The 20,021-nt window shown below is 40.1% G+C and overlaps 1 protein-coding gene across 1 annotated transcript; it reads right to left on the bottom strand.

Annotated features, from left to right (window-relative positions):
- Window positions 1-459: 459 nt before the first annotated feature.
- Window positions 460-9,473, bottom strand: LOC139412151 (adhesion G protein-coupled receptor G3-like). Its single transcript, XM_071158967.1, has 13 exons — window positions 9,408-9,473; window positions 8,770-8,940; window positions 8,435-8,497; window positions 7,870-7,996; window positions 7,643-7,771; window positions 6,703-6,822; window positions 6,470-6,512; window positions 6,270-6,370; window positions 5,833-5,957; window positions 5,289-5,557; window positions 4,993-5,083; window positions 4,560-4,840; window positions 460-1,798 (listed from the first exon to the last, which is right to left on the bottom strand). Exons 4-13 carry the CDS (start codon window positions 7,891-7,893, stop codon window positions 1,716-1,718), a joined length of 1,266 nt encoding a protein of 421 aa, XP_071015068.1. The 5' UTR covers window positions 7,894-7,996; window positions 8,435-8,497; window positions 8,770-8,940; window positions 9,408-9,473; the 3' UTR covers window positions 460-1,715.
- Window positions 9,474-20,021: the final 10,548 nt, after the last annotated feature.

Below are 20,021 nucleotides of genomic sequence, written 5' to 3' on the forward strand. Positions count from 1 at the left end.
ACAGGTGTACAAAAGATAATAAAACCCTCAAAATGTTATGAAAATCATCAAAATGCATTTGGTGTGTTCAGATGCCCTGCGTGGACAAAGTCCTGGAAATTTATGACAATCAGCTACATTTTTCAGAGAGAAAACTTGTAAATTGGTCCGATTCGACCGGAACACAGCAGGAGGGTTGAGAGTTGTTCATTTGTTATTCTTTTGGTTAAAGGTACAACGCTGTCTTGATTATTGAATTACCTTTGATCTAGTTCAGTCTTATCAATCAAATAAACATATTAATCTCTTACCTACTGTAGCTAGATGACTGTGGGCATTTTGTCCTTCGAGACTGCTAGAAGGACCACGGGTCATATTAGAGTGTGTAGCAATGTTGCACACCTGTGTAAATGAGATATTTCTATATTTAATTTTCGAAACATTTGCAAAATGTTCTAAAGACATTTTTTTTAACATTATTTGGTAGATGGGTGAATTTTTCCCCCACATTTAATCCATTTTGAATTCAGGATGTAACACAACAAAATGTAAAATAAGTCAAAAGGTAGAAATACTTTCTGAATGTCGACGGGAGAATGATGACCAGCAAAAGACAGTTCATCACAATCAATTGTGTACGAGATTCGCCTGTCGAATTGCAATGGTTGGTTCTGACTGTAGCTTTTTCAGAGATTGTAGCTCCTCTTTGCTCAGGTTGGGTTTCTTCATTCTTTAGTTCTGTTCACACTGAACGTTTACCTCGTCTTCCAAAAGGCAGCAGTATAATTCCACATAATGATTTCGATGTTTGGGAGGGGAGAAAGTAGTCATAGGTTTCAATTGAACCCCCTCAATATCAATGACACAGTAGGCCTCTAGGATATCTATATCCTTTTTTTTTAAATGGCACACAAGAAAATACAAAACAATATGATCACAAAGTAAAAGGAGAACAAAAACAGCATGTGCAGAAGAGGTAGAAAACCCCAGAGAGGCTTCTGAGGCATCTCCCCCTTTCAAATTCTTATGGAATTATTTACACAAATTATTTACACAAAGAATAAAGTTTACACAATCTAAAAATGTTCATTTCTAAACAATGTTTTCCCATCCCTGCAAATATGGTGTTATGCTAAGGTACTATCTACTTGTAGGTCTAATGTTCTCTCAGGTAGCTCATAAGCTAGGAGGTTATATACTGTATGCCTTTTCTGCAAAAACCAAAAGGGAATTAAAATTCTCCAAAATGTTAGATGGACTAAAAAATGGCATATCTTTCAGAGTGTTTTTGATAATAACAGTCAAAGACACAGAAAGGCACCAATTCACAGTCGACCACATCATCTTACCCTCGTGTACGACGGTGAGTGATCGATTGGGTATCCAAACGAATTTGATTATTTTCAGAGATGAAAATCATTTGAACCTAATAGATGTGTTCCCTGTTTGCCTAGGACTATACACATCAAAACTGAATATGCATGGAAGATATGTCACAAAATACAACAAAATGCACACAAAGTGCAATCAACAGCACAACTTTGGAAAAAAAAGTATTATGAGCACAGTAAGCTTACGAGCAAACCTGGAAACCTAGGTTTGCCTATAGTGAAAGTTATAAACCAACATACTAAATATTGTGCTTCTTGGTCATACAATGGAAGCAGTGGTATTAGTAGTAAAAGGTTTAACCGTGTTAGTCAGGGACTGGCCTATAAGGCTGGTTGCATCTCAGTTCAAGAAGATACAGTGGTTGCCTTGGAGATAGATGCCTTCTCTGGCCGAGTTAAAGCCCAATAGCGTAGAAAGAGGAAGAGGCCTGTAGGGTGCAATAAACATTTTTACTGAATTACAAGAGCTGCTCTTGGAAGATGATAAGTCTGTGTTTGTATACAATAGTGAGACACATTGGTGTAGCTGTAGGTCCCTGACCATTGACAACGTTATTTGACTGGTTTGGTCATCTGGTGTCAATGCCACAACCAGGACATTACCTACAGTGTTTTATAAAGGCATGCTTTTACTTACACCAATGTAAATACGTTTTGCATCCATCATACTCCTAGATCGACATTATCGGTCAAAAGTTTTGGAACACCTTCTCATTCAAGGGTTTTTCTTTATTTGTACTATTTTCTACATTGTAGAACAATAGTGAAGACATCAACACTATGAAATAACACATATGGGATCATGTAGTAACTAAAAAAGTGTTAAACAAATCAAATTATATTTTATGTTTGAGATTCTTCAAATAGCCACCCCTTGCCTTGATGACAGCTTTGCACACTCTTGGCATTCTCTCAACCAGCTTCACCTGGAATGCTTTTCCAACAGTCTTGAAGGAGTTAATTTATTTATTTATTTTTTATTTTACCTTTATTTTACCAGGTAGGCAAGTTGAGAACAAGTTCTCATTTACAATTGCGACCTGGCCAAGATAAAGCAAAGCAGTTCGACAGATACAACAACACAGAGTTACACATGGAGTAAAACAAACATACAGTCAATAATAAAGTATAAACAAGTCTATATACAATGTGAGCAAATGAGGTGAGAAGGGAGGTAAAGGCAAAAAAGGCCTTGGTGGCAAGGTAAATACAATATAGCAAGTAAAACACTGGAATGGTAGTTTTGCAATGGAAGAATGTGCAAAGTAGAAATAAAAATAATGGGGTGCAAAGGAGCAAAATAAATAAATAAATTAAATACAGTTGGGAAAGAGGTAGTTGATAGGGCTAAATTATAGGTGGGCTATGTACAGGTGCAGTAATCTGTGAGCTGCTCTGACAGTTGGTGCTTAAAGCTAGTGAGGGAGATAAGTGTTTCCAGTTTCAGAGATTTTTGTAGTTCGTTCCAGTCAGCAGAGAACTGGAAAGAGAGGCGGCCAAAGAAAGAATTGGTTTTGGGGGTGACTAGAGAGATATACCTGCTGGAGCGTGTGCTACAGGTGGGAGATGCTATGGTGACCAGCGAGCTGAGATAAGGGGGGACTTTACCTAGCAGGGTCTTGTAGATGACATGGAGCCAGTGGGTTTGGCGACGAGTATGAAGCGAGGGCCAGCCAACGAGAGCGTACAGGTCGCAATGGTGGGTAGTATATGGGGCTTTGGTGACAAAACGGATTGCACTGTGATAATGTTAATGAGCACATGTTGGCTGCTTTTCCTTCATTCTGCGGTCTGACTCATCCCAAACCATCTCAATTTGGTTGAGGTCTGGAGATTGTGGATGCCAGGTCATCTGATGCAGCACTCCATCACTTTCCTTCTTGGTAAAATTGCCCTTACACAGCCTGGAGGGAGTTGAGTCATTGTCCTGTTGAAAAACAAAGGATAGTCCCACTAAGCCCAAACCAGATTGGATGGCGCATTGCTGCAGAAATCTGTGGTATCCATGCTAGTTAAGTGTGCCTTGAATTCTAAATAAATCACAGACAGTGTCACCATAACACCTCCTCCTCCATGCTTCACGTTGGGAAATACACATGCGGAGATCATCCGTTCACCATCACTGCGTCTCACAAAGACATGGCGGTTGGAACCAAAAATCTCCACTTTGGACTCCAGACCAAAGGACAAATTTCCACGGATCTAATGTCCATTGCTCATGTTTCTTGGCCCAAGCAAGTCTCTTCTTCTTATTGGTGTCCTGTAGTAGTGGTTTCTCTGCAGCAATTCAACCATGAAGGCCTGATTCACACAGTCTCCTCTGAACGGTTGATGTTGAAATGGGTCTGATACTTGAACTCCGTGAAGCATTTATTTGGGCTGCAATTTCTAAGGCTGGCAACTCTAATGAACTTAACGTCTGCAGCAGAGGTAACTCTGGGTCTTCCATTCATGTGGCGGTCCTTATAAGAGCCAGTTCATCATAGTGCTTGATGGTTTTTGCGACTGCATTTGAAGAAACTTTCAAAGTTCTTGTAAATATCTGTATTGACTGACCTTCATGTCTTAAAGTAATGATGGATTGTCATTTCTATTTTCTTATCTGAGCTGTTCTTGCCAAAATACAGACTTAGTATTTTACCAAATAGGGCCATCTTCTGTATACCCCCCTTCCTTCTCAAAACACAACTGATTGGCTCAAAAACATTAAGAAAAAAAGAAATTCCACAAATGTACCATTTAAGAAGGCACACCTTTTAATTGAAATGCATTCCAGGTGAGTACCTCATGAAGCTGGTTGAGAGAATGACAAGAGTGTGCAAAGCTGTCATCAAGGCAAAGGGTGGCTTTTTGAAGAATCTCAAATATAAAATATGTTTAGATTTATTTAACACTTTCTTGGTTACTACATGATTCCATGTGTTAATTCATAGTTTTGATGTCTTCACTATTATTCTACAATGTAGAAAATAGTAAAAATTAAAGAAAAACCTTTGAATGAGTAGGTGTTCTAAAACTTTTGACCTGTAGTGTATGTACTATTGCATTATCAGCAGTAAAATTACCATGATGAGATTTTTATCATTGACTTTTCATGAGATTGTGCTTCTGTACACAGACCTACTGTGTATGTATGTGTGCATGTGTGTACCTGATGTGAATCAGAATAAGGGCTGTATCTTATCTCACCATGGAGAGAGTTGATGGTGCAGAATATGTAGAAGGCTGTCTCCCTCAGGGGGCCAAACTGGAAGAGCAGGACCCCCCAGGAGACCCCCAGGAGCCAGGCCAGACCCAGCAGACTGAGTACTGTCCCCCTGTTCATACCCCTCTCCCTCAGGACAGGACTCTGACGGTGGGCCCTCACCACCTTCACTGTCACAGACCCAAAGCACAGCATGTTCACCGCGAATGTCAGCACGAAGTACGAGAAGGACACCGTGGTCAGAGCAGAGTCAGTCAGCCAGCACCTACGGAGGGACGGACGGAGGGACGGAGAGAGTCACAGACACAATCACATACATACACAGACAGGGACACATTCAGTAAATGTTTTACAGAGAGTAAGGGAGTCTTTGGTGATTTGAAAACACATCATTATGAATATCATGATATAACTTACATTTGAATAGCACCACCGTCTTGCTGGTATATTCTGTATTCTCCATATTTGCCACAAGCAACAATTATGGTAACTACTATGCCAGGTATTCCTGAAAGAGATGTGGTTCCCCGTTGAGTCAAACACCAAGAGACATCGTTGATTCCTTAAAGTGATGAAAGCTGAAAGGATACAAAGATCCCATGGACAATACCACATGGACAATACCATGTGCAGCTTGGTGAAACAGTTTCACTTCTCATTGATCAGGTAAAGTCCAGTCATACTTGTCCTTCCCATTGACTTAGTGCACTCACCCCATCCTACCAGGCCCAGTTTGAGGAGGTATCTGTTGACGTGGATGTTGAAGACCCGGATGATGAGCAGATAGAGGTGGAAGCCTTCCAGGGAGAACCAGGTGAGGGTGCACAGCAGAGAGTAGTGGGTGGCTGCTGCCGTAGCAACACACAGGCCATGGACACCAAGAGAGGCTAGGCTGTCATTGATGAGGAAGGTTAGGTTGAGGCACAGCAGCGCCACGCACAGGTGGATGTGGATGCACAGGGAATCATCAGATTTTCCCCTTCTGGGGGAAGAAGAGATTGAAATCTATTTTCAAAATCAACAACATAGCAAACCTCATTGTTAAGGCAGTTCCTCTCTAGGTTCCTTCTGCTTCCTCTTTGGGGTCAAGTTTCTGTAAAAGCACTGCGTGACAACTGCTGATGTAAAAAGAGTACTTAGAATAGAAAAACAAGTTTTTCCAATGAGGATGTTCTGTTTGAGTGGCATTGTGTGTGGTGGCTCGTTGTTTGCATGTTGTGGACATACTGTAAGTATTAGTTGGCAGTATAATCTGACCTGAGGTGGATGAGGAGAGCCAGACACAGGAAACAGAGGGATATTCCACAGCCCACCCTGGATAACAACGTCAGCAACCACACAGAGGAGGAGCTCAGACTGGCACTGGAGCCACTGACCGGAGACTGCCGTCAACAAAACACACAGTGGCTAGATCACACGTTGGTTGAGTGTTTCATTTTGGGTTGAAATGAATCCGTATTGTGGTACAGCACGATTTAAAATGAAAGGTCATTTCCGATTGAGCGGACAAACAAGTCACTTAGCGTGAATGCAGTCTCCGCGAACGTGGGAACATTGCACTGAACTCTCAGTGGTGCTGTACGCCAGATCTTCCCTAATACAGTTTGAATCAAGCCCTTAATCAATTGATCAAACAAATGTTAAAGTGAGGTCACAACATATTTTAAGAGTTAGGTTAAGAAGTTATTTCTCACCATAAGTACAGCGAAGAATGAAAGGTGGTTACAAGAGCACACTGTTTCATTTTCCTTTGTCTCAGTAACACATCCAGAGGAATTCCAATGTGCAACAGTATCTGTGTAACAAAGAGATACAGTAAAACATTTTCAACATTTCATTTAGTTGTATATAGTGCATCATAAAACTATTTTGTTTAGTTAATAAATAATACTACCATTTTCAAGATCCCAGAACACACATGCTAGTGATTTGTTTTCCTATCAGAGAGAATAGAACCTGATTAGACCCTTCTCCTATTCCAATCCACACCATATCATAAACATGAATTATTGGAGATGTAAAAGCGATTGATAGATTGCCGACAGGTGACAGAACAAAAACATAACAAACATTTAAAAAAGAGAGCGTGACGGTTGATTGTGATGTAGATATGCACTGCTCACTAACCACTGATGCATTCTGGAAGTGGAACGTGATCTTAAAATAGTTGCTGAGGCCTGAGATGTCCTCTCCCACATCGACGGATACCACTCGACTGTTTAGGAGCTCAGTGTTGTTCTCCTCCACCTAGTAGGGATCAGAAGAGAGGATATACATTCTCTCTAAAGATACAAGTTAATAAGAAATGTCAAAGAGGACAACAATTCTCCTCAGAACCAAATACTTTCAAGGATATCTTTTTCTATAGGCACTGGGTATGATGTTTGAGTCACAACAACGTATTTCTCAGTGAACTTGTTCTCTTTTATCTGATGTTGTGTCCACAAGTTGTGTTGTAGTGTATTTTGAGCATAGTGTTACTGGTAGCTAGCCTAATAGCATGACAATGAATTAATGAAGTAGGAGATCAGGCAGTCAGTTTGCATTGTAACTTTACACAGATGACAGCGATACAAGTGGTTGCTGGGTCTTTCCGAGAAACTGTAAACGTGCTCATAGAGCTACTTTCCATAGCAGGCTGTCACGATGCAGTTTGATTAAGGGCTTCATTGAAATGTGCACTCCATCAGATAATGTTGGTACCAATGTATATAGACTTTTTGTTTTCTTTTGTTCTACTGTTATTGACTGTATGTTTTGCTTATTCCATGTGTAACTCTGTGTTGTTGTATGTGTCGAATTGCCACGCTTTATCTTGGCCAGGTCGCAGTTACTAATGAGAACTTGTTCTCAACTAGCCTACCTGGTTAAATAAAGGTGAAATAAATAAATAAAACTGTGTTGTCACCACATGATTCACAAACTGGTGTTAAATGAGAAAGTACCACAGATGTTTTTCTGTGCTTTTGTTAAAATCAGGATGTCCTGAAATATGTCTGTGTGTTATGAGTGCAGGACTGTTTCATTAGTAATCTCTGAGATGTTGTAGTTGTTACTGTTGTTTTACCGGGAACAGGCTGTCATTCTCAAACCAAAATACTCCCAGGTTAACTTCCTGTTTCATGTCTCCCAGAATAGCATTCAAAGCCTCAGTAGGAATCTCCAACCAAATGTCATCCATCTTCTCCAACGTGGCCTGGTGGAGATGGAGAAAGAGTTATACATGTGATTATCTCCCCATTTTGCTTTTGACCTCTCTCTCTCTCTCCATCACTCCATTTCGTTGATGCTTACATTATTGGTGGAGGGTAGAGCCATTCTAAAGTTTAGCAAATTGTTCTTCTGATGTGATGTCACTGAACCTTTGATGCTGTCTAGGATCACTTTCTGAGGTCCCTGCTTGGTAATGTTGTGAAATGTGCTGTTGTAGGGAATATTAAAAAAAATCAAATTTCTGAATAATTCAGCCCAAAACGAATCCATGAAAATATGTTTAGCTTTCAGTCAGACATTGACATAGCTCAAATTACATTAAAAATACATTTCAAATACATTGCTTAGGTCCCCCAAAAGGCTAGGGCCGGACCTGATTTCAGTTCAAATTATACGTGGACTCACTTTTTTATGAAACGCAACTGCTGACCAGTCATTATTGTTTTTGCCTTTCTTTTACATTTTCTGAGAAATGCATCAACAGAGGTCAGGTTATCATTTGCATAAGTCAGTCCAATGTTTTCAGAATCACATTCTCTCGCAATGTGTGAGGTTTTGGTTGTGACTTTATTTTCAATTCTAATAGTAGTTGCCTGACTAGTAGTGGACTGATTTGTCATTTTAATAAAGGCCCATTGATCCACACATTGTATTCGAGGTCTGTCTTTGCAGTTGTCAACATATGGCTGCGTGATGTTGATGGCGCAATCTGTAAGTAGAGAACAGAGTCCAGGCTATTGGTCAAATCAACAATCACTGAGTAAAAACACATGCTTTATTTTGGTTAATGACAGTAGATGACTAGATCATCTACACATGATTCCTCTTGGGCAAATGGGCCATGTTTGTTTCAAACATTTGAGAATAACCTGAATGAAGTTTAAATAAATGAATGCAAATGTGTTACTCAGATTTGTAATAGTGTTTTCAGCAGCTGGACATCAAGGTTCGAGAAATGGCACTTTGCTGTATCAAAATTACCTGAAAATCCAGACGACAAGTCAGGAAATTTGCAGGTTGTGTTCCATGTGAATGAAAATGACACCTGTCTTGAGTCTAAATTGATGCACTGCTGGATATGACTTATTTCCATGATTAAAGTACACATCCGTGTAAGACTGGAGATTTGATAAGTGCAGAAGCGTTCATGCCCTGGAAGCACGGCAAGAAACTTAGCGATCCCTGAACAGTATTCCATGACTTACTTCAGCTTAATACAAACTAAACACAAAAAATACTTTCATGCTCATTAAATTATGAAACAGTCCTAATGACAATATACACTCATGTAATGTATTTAATAATGTAGTAATAAGTACTAAATTGTTTGCCAATAACAAAAAGTTAGATAGTCCACCATCATGAAAGTTGTTGTCAATGTATATGAGGAAATAGATTTTTTTTAAATAAAACATGCAAATGTAATATCAGTCAAACATGACTAAACATCCATTGTTTATACTCTAATACTGTAATACACACAAATTGTTCTATGTAAAAGACTTACTAAACATCCAGGGAAGAAAAAATATTTGAATATTGTGAATTTGGAGTGAGAAGAGACATTTCAATACATTAGCCTAGTTAGTTAGTTAGTCTACACATTGGTCTATACTCACCAGGTGGGGAAGAGGATGCTTTATAAACCACCAACACAAAAAAATAAACCACCAACACAAAAACGCCATAGCCACATTGTGAAATTTGAAACATATTAGATGAAGATGGAACTGTAAATTAGAAGAAGAGCACATTATCAGATTTCAGGAAAGACCTTATTTCAGTGGTACATAACCTTACGTAAAGTGTAATATTCATGTGCGGTATGCATGCTGTACATTTTGTTAGTCAACTTAACAGAAACACGTTGCAGAAGGTGTTCAACTTACCTTTCATATGAATTGATCCCTATCAAGCTCCGCACTCGCACCGCTCTGTGACTGACGAAGAGAAGTCAATATCAAAGGAGGAAAAATGTCATGTTTTGCATGTGGTGGTTAAAGGTCCAATGCAGCCATTTTTATCTCAATATCAAATCATTTCTGGCTCACAATTAAGTACCTTACTGTGATTGGTTTCAATTAAAATGGTCAAAAAGAAACAAAAATAGCAATTACTCCGGCAAGAATTGTACTAGGACTGCTTAGGAGTCATCTGAGTAGGGAGTAGAAACTGAAAACTATCTGTTATTGTCAGAGAGGTTTGGTACTTTCTTTCGTAATAGTTTATGAACTAATTTACCACCCGGTGATGTCACCAAGCACACTCTTAGAACAATGGAACCTTAAAGGGCTCTTCGACTGTCCCCACAGGAGAACCCTTTGAAGAACCCTGTTGGTTCGGGGTAGAACCTTTTGGGTTCCATGTAGAACTCTTTCTACAGAGGGTTCTACATGGAACACAGGGGTTGTACTTTGAACCAAAAAGGGTTCTCCTATGGCAGGGGTGTCAAAGTCAAATGGACGGAGGGCCAAATAAAAAAATCAGCTACAAGACGAGGGCCGGACTGTTCGAATGTTCATTGAAAAATTTTTAAATGACGCATATAGTCTAGTGAACCTAATTGAACCTACTGAAAACCTAACAAATATATTACAATATGATCAGATAAATAAAGCAATATTTTCTTATGGCTCTGTCAGTAATCTTTAATTTTCAACAGACACAAAAGACAAATTTCCTTTATATAAATATCCCCATAACATGAACATTAAATGAAAGAAACCGGTATTCAAGGCACCATCAGTAGACTATATTTTCTATTTTAGCAAAAGTGGGCTAAATTTACTTCAAAGAAAAAACAATAATAGCAATTTTCTATCATCCACTCAACTGAAATATTTTTAAAATATAATTGGATTGAAATACAAAAAAATAAAGTGCAAAAATCTATTAATCAAAAACAACACTTTGTTTAAGGAGAAGTAACATGCAGTGAAAACAAATATTACATTTTAACTTTTAAACTTGAACTGAGTAAAAACTCTAAATATGTGATTGCACAGTAATGTTCACTTGTTTGAGGTTGAGGGTGATACTTGGTGGTGTCCCATCTTTTCCACAAGTTCATCAATGTTCGGGGTAAGGCTCTGAGCTGAAGAAATCCTCAGAATTGAGTGGAGGTGTTCAGCAGTAAGTCGACTTCTGTGTGATGTTTTGTTCAGGTTCATCAAAGAAAACAGTTGTTCACACAGGTATGTGCTGCCAAACATAGACAACGTTTGAGCAGCCTGGATGCGCAGCTGGGGCATTGTGCCGGGGAGGAAACGGGCGAACTCCGCAGCACCCACTGCCGCATATTTTGCCCTCAGTGCATCATTGCATTGGAGGTCAATCAACTCCATTTGGAGGTTTGGTGGTGAGCTTTCCACGTCAACAGCAAATGGGTTACCGAGCAGTTCCAACCTGCTTTTTTGTGCTTCAAAGTCAGCAAATCGGCGTCGAAAGTCAGCGGCAAGCATACCTATTTTATCAGCCAACTGTGTGCTCGGGAACGCACTGGTAGAGAGCTTCTCTTTCATGGTCTGGCAGCTGGGAAAGTGGCTCAAATTTTCTTTCCGCATCTGCGTCTCCCACAGAGTCAGTTTGGTTTTAAATGCCTTCACTGTACTGTACATATCAGAGATGACACGATCCCGACCCTGCAGCTGCAAGTTTATTGCATTCAGATGACTCGTAATGTCACACAGAAAAGCCATTTCACACAGAAACATTTCGTCTCGGAGTTGTGTTGTGTCTTTCCCTTTGCTGTCCAAGAACAGACAAATCTCCTCACGAAGCTCGAAACATCTTTGAAGCACCTTTCCCTGGCTTAGCCATCGCACCTCTGTGTGATAAGGCAAATCACCATGCTCCGTTTCTAACTCCGTCAGAAATGCCTTGAACTGGCGGTGATTCAAACCTTTGGCTCTGATAAAGTTAACTGTGCGCGTGATGATGCTCATTACATGCTCCATTTTCAAGGCTTTACCGCACAACGCTTCCTGGTGTATGATACAATGATAAGCTGTCAGCTCACCTGTCGCGTTTTCCTCTTGCATCTTTTCCCGTATCTTCGCCACCAGTCCGCTCCTGTGTCCACACATCGCAGGTGCTCCGTCGGTTGTCAAACCCACGAGTTTTTCCCAAGGCAGCTCCATCTCATTTACACATCTTGACACCTCTTCATACAAATCATGCCCCGTAGTTGTGCCATGCATAGGACGTAAAGCCAAAAACTCCTCTGTCACGCTTAGGTTGGAGTCCACTCCGCGGATGAAAATTGACAACTGGGCAATGTCAGAAATGTCGGTGCTCTCATCCACAGCCAAGGAATATGCAATAAAATCTTTTCCCTTTTTCACAAGCTGCTCTTTTAGATTGATGGACAACTGGTCTACTCTCTCGGCAATGGTGTTTCTGCTCAGACTCACATTTAAAAAGAGTTGCCTTTTTTCTGGGCAAACTTCGTCACAAACTTTAATCATGCAGTTTTTGATGAAATCCCCCTCCGTAAATGGCCGGGCTGATTTAGCGATCTCTTCTGCCAAAATAAAACTGGCCTTGACAGCAGCCTGGCCTTGTGATTTGGCTTTTTTGAACAGAGCCTGTCGAGATTTGAGGCCTCGTTTTAATTCCTCTGCCTTTTGTAGCCTTTGTTCCATGTCCATATTCTTGTTTTTGTCCGCGTGTTTCGTTTCATAATGTCGTCTCAGATTATACTCTTTCAGTACCGCCACACTTTCTCCACACAGAAGACACACAGGTTTTCCAGCTACCTTCGTGAACATATACTCCGACTCCCACCTTGTTTGAAACCCCCGGTTCTCAGTATCCACCTTCCGTTTTGCCATTTTTGATGGGTATCTGAAAGTTAATTTTACTGTGATGCTGACGACTGCTGTGCCAATAAATATTGAAATGAAGCAGCCTACTGCTCGGTGCGTCACCTTTGCATTGTGGGAAATGTAGTATTGGTGCGTGTAAAAGATCTGCGGGCTGCCGGCTTGCTGCGGGCCGGTTCTAATAATAAATCAAGATCATCCCAGGGGCCGTAAAAAACCTTCTTGCGGGCCGGATGTGGCCCGCGGGCCTTGACTCTGACATATGTGTCCTATGGGGACAGCGGAAGATCCCTTTTGGAACCCTTTTTTCTAAGAGAGCAGGACAAAACTCCATCCCACCAAAACAGAATGAAATTTCAGGCGGTGTGCCGAGGAGCCTGAAAACACCAAATACTATAACAGAAATGGGCAATTTTCTGGATACAAATATGAACCCAGTATTTTTTGTAATTATACATGATCGGAAATGTTTTTATTTTCTGGAGCCAGCAACAGTGGTGATTTAAGCATGTAAATCTTGGTGGGACGAACTCAAATGTTTTAAATATGCATGCCAGCAAAGCCAATACAAAGGACAACACAATGCTAAACAATACATTAATTGCAATATAACAGTAACAAACGGTGCCCACAAACTGTTAGGGCCTCCATAAAGCTGTCCTAACAGCAGTCCCTACAGCAATCCCAACACCTTACCACTGCTACACCTGGCTATCAGCGGAGCCTTGTCTGGCAGTGAAACAGTTCATTCAGCCTCATTTCCATTTGAGATGTGCAAACTATGGCATAGGGGGACGATGAGTGGATAAGAGGCAATCCGTAATGTCGATTAAGACTTTAATGAGCAAGCTAGGATGGATGTAGTCAATATAACTTTTTGTTCAGCTATGCCACTCGAGATTCTGGGTTTGAGTCCAGGCTCTGTCGCAGCCGGCAGCGACCAGGAGACCCATGCCATACCAACCGATTATAGAGACAGTCAAGATGCTCTCAATGGTGCTTCTGTATAACTTTTTGAGGATCTGAGGATCTGAGGTTGAAGAGGCATTGTCGTGTCCTCTTCATGACTGTGTTGGTCTGTTTGGACCATGATAGGAAAATCACTGGTTCCAACTCGCCCAACATGACTACAAATTATCTAATAAGTTAACTGTAATCTTGGTCCAAACATTTCAAACAACTTTCCTAATCCAACTTTAGGTATTTTAAAACGTAAATAATCGATACAATTTAAGACAGAATATACTGTGTTCAATAGCGAATAAAATGAAAGTGGGGTGAGCTTCAGTTCACGCGCCCCAAACAAAACAGTCCACTAGGCTCGATACTCGGAAAGGAAAGGGCTACTCCTTCATTACTCAAAAGAAAAACATCAACCAATTTCTAAAGACTGTTGATATCTAGTGGAAGCCATAGAAACTGCAAGGATGTGCCTCAGAAATGTAGATTCCCATAGAAAACCAATTGAAACACAGTGAACTCAAAATACAATTTTACTGGATGGTTTGCCCTCTGGGTTTCTCCTGCCAAATAAGTTATGTTATACTCATAGACATTATTTTAACAATTTTAGAAACTTTAGAGTGTTTTCTATCCAAATATACCAATTATATGCATATCCTAGCTTCTGGGCCTGAGTAACAGGCAGTTTACTTTGGGCACACTTTTCATCCGGATGTCAAAATACCACCCCCTATCCCAAATAAGTTATTCATTGATAGGATGTTCTTGAATCGAGCTCCTGCAGTTTGTTCTCCAGTTATTGCACATGCACCAGTAGAACAGAAGGTAGGTGCAGTTCCATAGTCTCATCAATATGCCCACATGGCAACTTCTATAGCGACATCATTTCCTCTTTCAAGTGTCAGGGATTAGGGCCTAGTCTGAGGTAAGGAGTATCTCCCGTGTCGAAGACTCATAGACGTAGAAGTCTTCGTCCAGATCGAGGTAAGTGAATGCTGATGTCCAGAAGTTTTTTCCAGTCCTGTCTGTGTCTAATTATGTCTGAAACACAAGTATCTAGTGCTGAAGTTACCCTTTAAGCAATACAGTATTACAATATTATAAATCACAAAACCTTCTGTTTAAGGTTGTGGATTTTACAGTTCAAGGACTCCCAGTACCAGACTCCGCAAAGAAGCATCATGTTATTATCAAACCTTCTCCATCTTTGATTGTAGGGAGGGTGTTATTTTCATTGGATGATTCATTTGGTCCTCAATAAACACAGCTGGTTTCTATTGCCGAAGAGCTCTAATTTTGTTTAATTGGTCCACAGAACATTTTACATGGGATTTATGCTTGTTTAGGTGGGTTTATGAAAAGTTAATTCAGGCTCTAATGTGTCTCCTTCAGCAGTGGGGTCTTGTTTACCAATGACCAAAGGAAGACAGAAGAAAAAAACACCCTCCCCACAATCAAACATGGGGAAGGTTTGATAATGCTGTGGGGTTGCTTTGCTGCCTCTGGTACTGGGGAATGTGTGCAAGACATCATGAAATCAGCAGATGATCAAGGTGTTTTGGAGTTTAATGTTCAACCCAGTCTCTGTTAAAGGTTGTGGGTCTTCCAGCAGGACAATAACCCCCAACACACATCACAATCCCCGGTTCAGGAAGAAACGCTGGACTGTTCTGGAGTGTCCAGATCTACATCACATCCATATGGAGAGAGCTGAAAACAGCCGTTGGTGGAGGGCACTCCTCAAACGTTGAATAATTGTTTGCTGCTGAAGAGTGGGCCAAATTACCCATATAAAGGTGCAGGAAGCTCATTGATGACTACAATAAGCTATTGTTGGCAGTTATCTTGGCCAAAGGCTGTGCAACCAAGGACTAGCTGCGGGATGTCAATCATTTGGTCCATGACATTTGTCTTTATTTCCTCATAAAATAATATGGGGGGGGGGGGGGGGGGGGGGGGGGTGGTATGATATTTATGCCTATGTAACTTTCTCACTCATCAATATCCACGATTCTGTGTTTAGAAACATTCTATTCTTATTTACAGCAAAAGAGACACAATACATTACAGTGGAACCGGAAGGTATTCAGACACCTTGACTTTTTCTACATTTTGTTACGTTACAGCCTTATTCTAAAATGGATTCAATTGCTTTTTTCCACATCAACACTGAAGCACTCTGGAGCTCTGTCATTGTGACCATCAGCTTCTTGGTCACCTCCCTGACCAAGACCCTTCTCCCCCGATTGCTCAGTTTGGCTGGTCCGCCAGCTCTAGGAAGAGTCTTGGTGGTTCCAAACTTCTTCCATTAAAGAATGATGGAGGCCAATGTGTTCTTGGGTACCTTCAATGTTGCAGACATTTTTTGGTAACCTTCTCCAGATCTGTGCCTTGACAGAATCCTGTCTCGGAGCACTACAGACAATTACTTTGATCTCATGGTTTGGTTTCTGCTCTGACATGCACTGTCAACCATGGGACCTTATATAGACAGGTGTGTGCCTTTCCAAATCATGTTCAATCAATTGAATTTACCACAGGTGAACTCCAATCAAGTTGTAGAAACATCTCAAGGATGATCAATGGAAACAGGATGCACCTGAGCTCAATTCTTCTTCTTTTATCTCAGCATGTCTACAAAGATTATCCCTTCTCCCTGTTTTTGTTTGTATGGAAATTCTGATACTGGAGACTGTTATCAAAGGAAACTGTGTAAAGTAGTATTTATAGTGGTTAAGAAATGCATTGCCATTAATTGGAAGGTTATGTATCACTAGATTTGTACAGGATTAGGGCATACTGGGCAACTTTCATGAAGTCTGGATGCCGTATATTGAATACAGTACGAAATAATTAGTGGTTTTATTAAACTTTTTTTTCAAAAAGTGGGAAGGAAATTGTGTTGGGAGAGAGTAGGGTTATTGACTAGACTGGTGGTGGTCGAGCATGCAGGCGGCTCGGGCTGGCTGGACGGACTGGCAGAAATTTTACAAAGAGGATGTCTTAATAAAGACAATCAAATGTCTTCATACTTTTTTTAAAAGAGTTGTTGATTTGTTAGGCTATTGGTTAAAGGTGCAACACAATATTGATTATTCAATTATTCTTGATGTAGTTTAGTCTTATCAATCATTTAATAATGATTGCTTACCTAGCTTGATGACTGTGGGCATTTTTTTGCTTACTTTTTGTTGTTCCAAATAGAGACTTCTAGAAGGGCCATTGGTCATATTAGACTGTGTAGAATGCATGAAATTAGCTTTAGCCTCCATAATCAATAGCTGTGCTACTTTAGGAAGACATTTGTGGAGGTGCCGGCGGCTCTCTGCTTTCCTCTCCAACACAGACATGGCCGGTCGGTTGAGAACACCCCCCCACCTCAGGGCACACTTCTCCACAATCACACCATTATATGAGAGAGGGAGAGAGAGAGAGATATATATTATTGTTATCACCTCTCTGTAGGTAGATGGCCCGTTAGTGGATGTTGTTTTGTTTTGTTCCCCCCACACCTGTGATTCACCAGACTGGCTGATTCTCTCTGTATATCCTTTTCAAATGAGTGACACGGCTATGACTGTTTATTCTCTACATCTTTGCTCTCTCCACGTCTCCACCACTTTCCACCTCACAGGTGAGGTCTTAAAGGTGCAGACTGTGAAGTCAAGAGAGAGACATTTGACTAGTGGTGTCTGTTGAGATAGAAAACAGAAACCGTTAAGGAAGAAACTGTTCCGTTGCAACTTAGCATTGTCCTCTAGTGGTGTGTCAATGCAAGTGCATAGGGAGTGTCAGCATGACGACTAGCATGACCAAACCCACAGACAAACAAGATAAACAACAATGCTACTGATTGGATTCCCTTGTGGAATTTAATTTACTGACAACTTAAATCAGGTTTAATTTATTTTGGTCAGTTTACTTTTAGTGTGACCAACAAATAAAACAAAAAATACATTTTTTTTGTAATTCATTTTTTATTTAAGTATGCAACTCAGTTAGCAAACAATTCTTATTTCAAATGAAACCTACACTCACCAAACCTGGACAATTGTGTATTGCCCTATGGGACTCCCAATCACAGCCAGTTGTGATACAGCCTGGATGTTAACCAGAGTGTATGTAGTGATGCCTCAAGCACTGAGATGCAGTGCCTTAGACCTCTGCACCACTCAGGAGCCAACTTGCCATTAGAAAGGTGCAGCAAGGTCATTGATGGCTACAATAAGCGTCTTAGCCAAAGACGGTGCAGCTAAGTATTAGCTCCGGGGTGTCAATCATTTTGTCCATGCCTTTTCTCTGAATTATCTAAACAAAAATTGTAACCTTAAGTTTACAAAAATAAAATCGGTTCTGCAATGTTGCAAATCCAATAACAAGGTGTGGTGACCAAAAGTTTATTTTATTTATATTTTTTACTTATTTTGGAAGAAATAGGGAATTATTAAAGAAAAGTGCAATGGTGCCAATATAGTTGGCTGCAACTGTATTATATACAGGTGCACATGGGCCTATTTATACAATGAATATGATTTCGGAAGGAAGAAATGATTAAATATTAAAACATTAGACCTCTCACTAAAGGCGTCAGTCAGACAAAAGTTATACTTAAATCCAAACTGGTTTTGCAGCATGCAGATTCCAGATCGCCTTTGCCGATCGCTAATTTTCTTCAACCATCAACGAGTCGATGGCTTGAATAGTATGGCTGGAAATGGAATACCCCGGTAGATGCTGTGTTTCTGGTTGATTGCCAGGCTGCATTGGCGGAGAGTCAGGTGGAGAGCGACCTGTTTAAATTATAAAAGCAAAAAAGATGACATTTTATTTGGAATGGCAAGCCAGACAAAATGAAAAGGGCCTATTGTCTCACCCCATCTTCAAGAATTGCCTTTTTCCCTTTATTCAGATTACAACCACTGACTTTCGGTTATTTGAAAACGAAATCATCCCCAAAACATTATTTTTAAACAAGGGCTTGAAAATGAGATTGTGAACTCTGCAACAACGTTTCCAGTCCGAGAATGAGAATGGTAAATTACTAGAATTAATGCATTCATTCAATAGGGTTAGGACTGTAACCACCAGAGGACTTGAAAATGAGCCGGAGTTGAGAGGATCACCAAAACTAGAGGTATTTTGGTTTCAGTGCATTTTCTTAAAAATGTTTTTTATATAGCCTATCAATGTGTAGGCATACTGTGTAATAATATAGATAATTGTGTACTAAAAACGTGAATGTGTTTTTGCAGAGCATACAACCATGCCAACAACCATCCGTGGAGATCAGTGGACAAAGGGCTAGACAATGGGCCGCACCGAAAAAAAACGCATGGTTCCACAGAATATCAACTGGGATAAACCTTGAGGCAAATGTGGCTTCTTCATCAACATCTTTAAGCAAAGTTCTTTGTTTATCAGATGAATCATTGGGTCGAAAACTACAGAACAGTACAAAACAAGAGAACACACATGGTTAATGTTCGGAAGAAGAAAAAAAAGATTTACACTACCGGTTAAAAGTGTTAGGACTCCTACTCATTCAAGGGTTTTTCTTTATAGCCAGGATTTGAACCATGGACTATAGTGATGCCTTTTGCACTGAGATGCAGTGCCATAGACTAATGTGCCACTTGGGAGATATGACCAATATGACTAATATACACTACCGGTCAAACTCTTTAGGACACCTACTCATTCAAGGGTTTGTCTTTATTTTTTACTATTTTCTACATTGTAGAATAATATTAAAGACATCAAAACTATGATGTAACACATATGGAATCATGTAGTATCCAGAAAAAGTGTTAAACAAATCATCATAATTCCATGTGTTATTTAATAGTTTTGATGTCTTTAATATTATTCTGCAATGTAGAAAATAGTAAAAAATAAAGAGAACCCCTGAATGAGTAGGTGTCCTAAAGAGTTTGACCGGTAGTGTATATTAGTCATATTGGTCATATCTCCCGAGTAGCGCATTACTCTATGGCACTGCATCTCAGTGCAAAAGGATGCCATAGTCCCTGGTTCGAATCCAGGCTGTATCACATCCGACTATGATTGGGTGGCACACAATTGGCCCAGCTTCATCTGTGTTTTGCCGGGCTAGGCCGTCATTGTAAATAAGAATTTGTTCTTAACTGACTTGCCTAGTTAAATAAAATAATATATATAATACGTCTTACAGAGCCTTTCCATAAGTCCACTCAAGTTTCTTGTGCTGTGATGCCAGGAGATTCCAGACTGGATTTGCCAATCTCCCATCATCTTCAACCATCAGTGAGTCGATGGCTTGAATAGTCTCGCTGGAAATTGTAATGAAAGCACTATACAAAGTAAATGTATTATTTATTATGGTATGACATGGCTGCAGAAATGTTGCAATTTTATCATGTGTTTTGTTTGGTAAATTGCCGATCTGTTATCCAACGATTAGTTTAATAG

The sequence above is a fragment of the Oncorhynchus clarkii genome, chromosome 6 (assembly GCF_045791955.1).
Source record: "Oncorhynchus clarkii lewisi isolate Uvic-CL-2024 chromosome 6, UVic_Ocla_1.0, whole genome shotgun sequence".
Taxonomy (NCBI): Eukaryota; Metazoa; Chordata; class Actinopteri; order Salmoniformes; family Salmonidae; genus Oncorhynchus; species Oncorhynchus clarkii.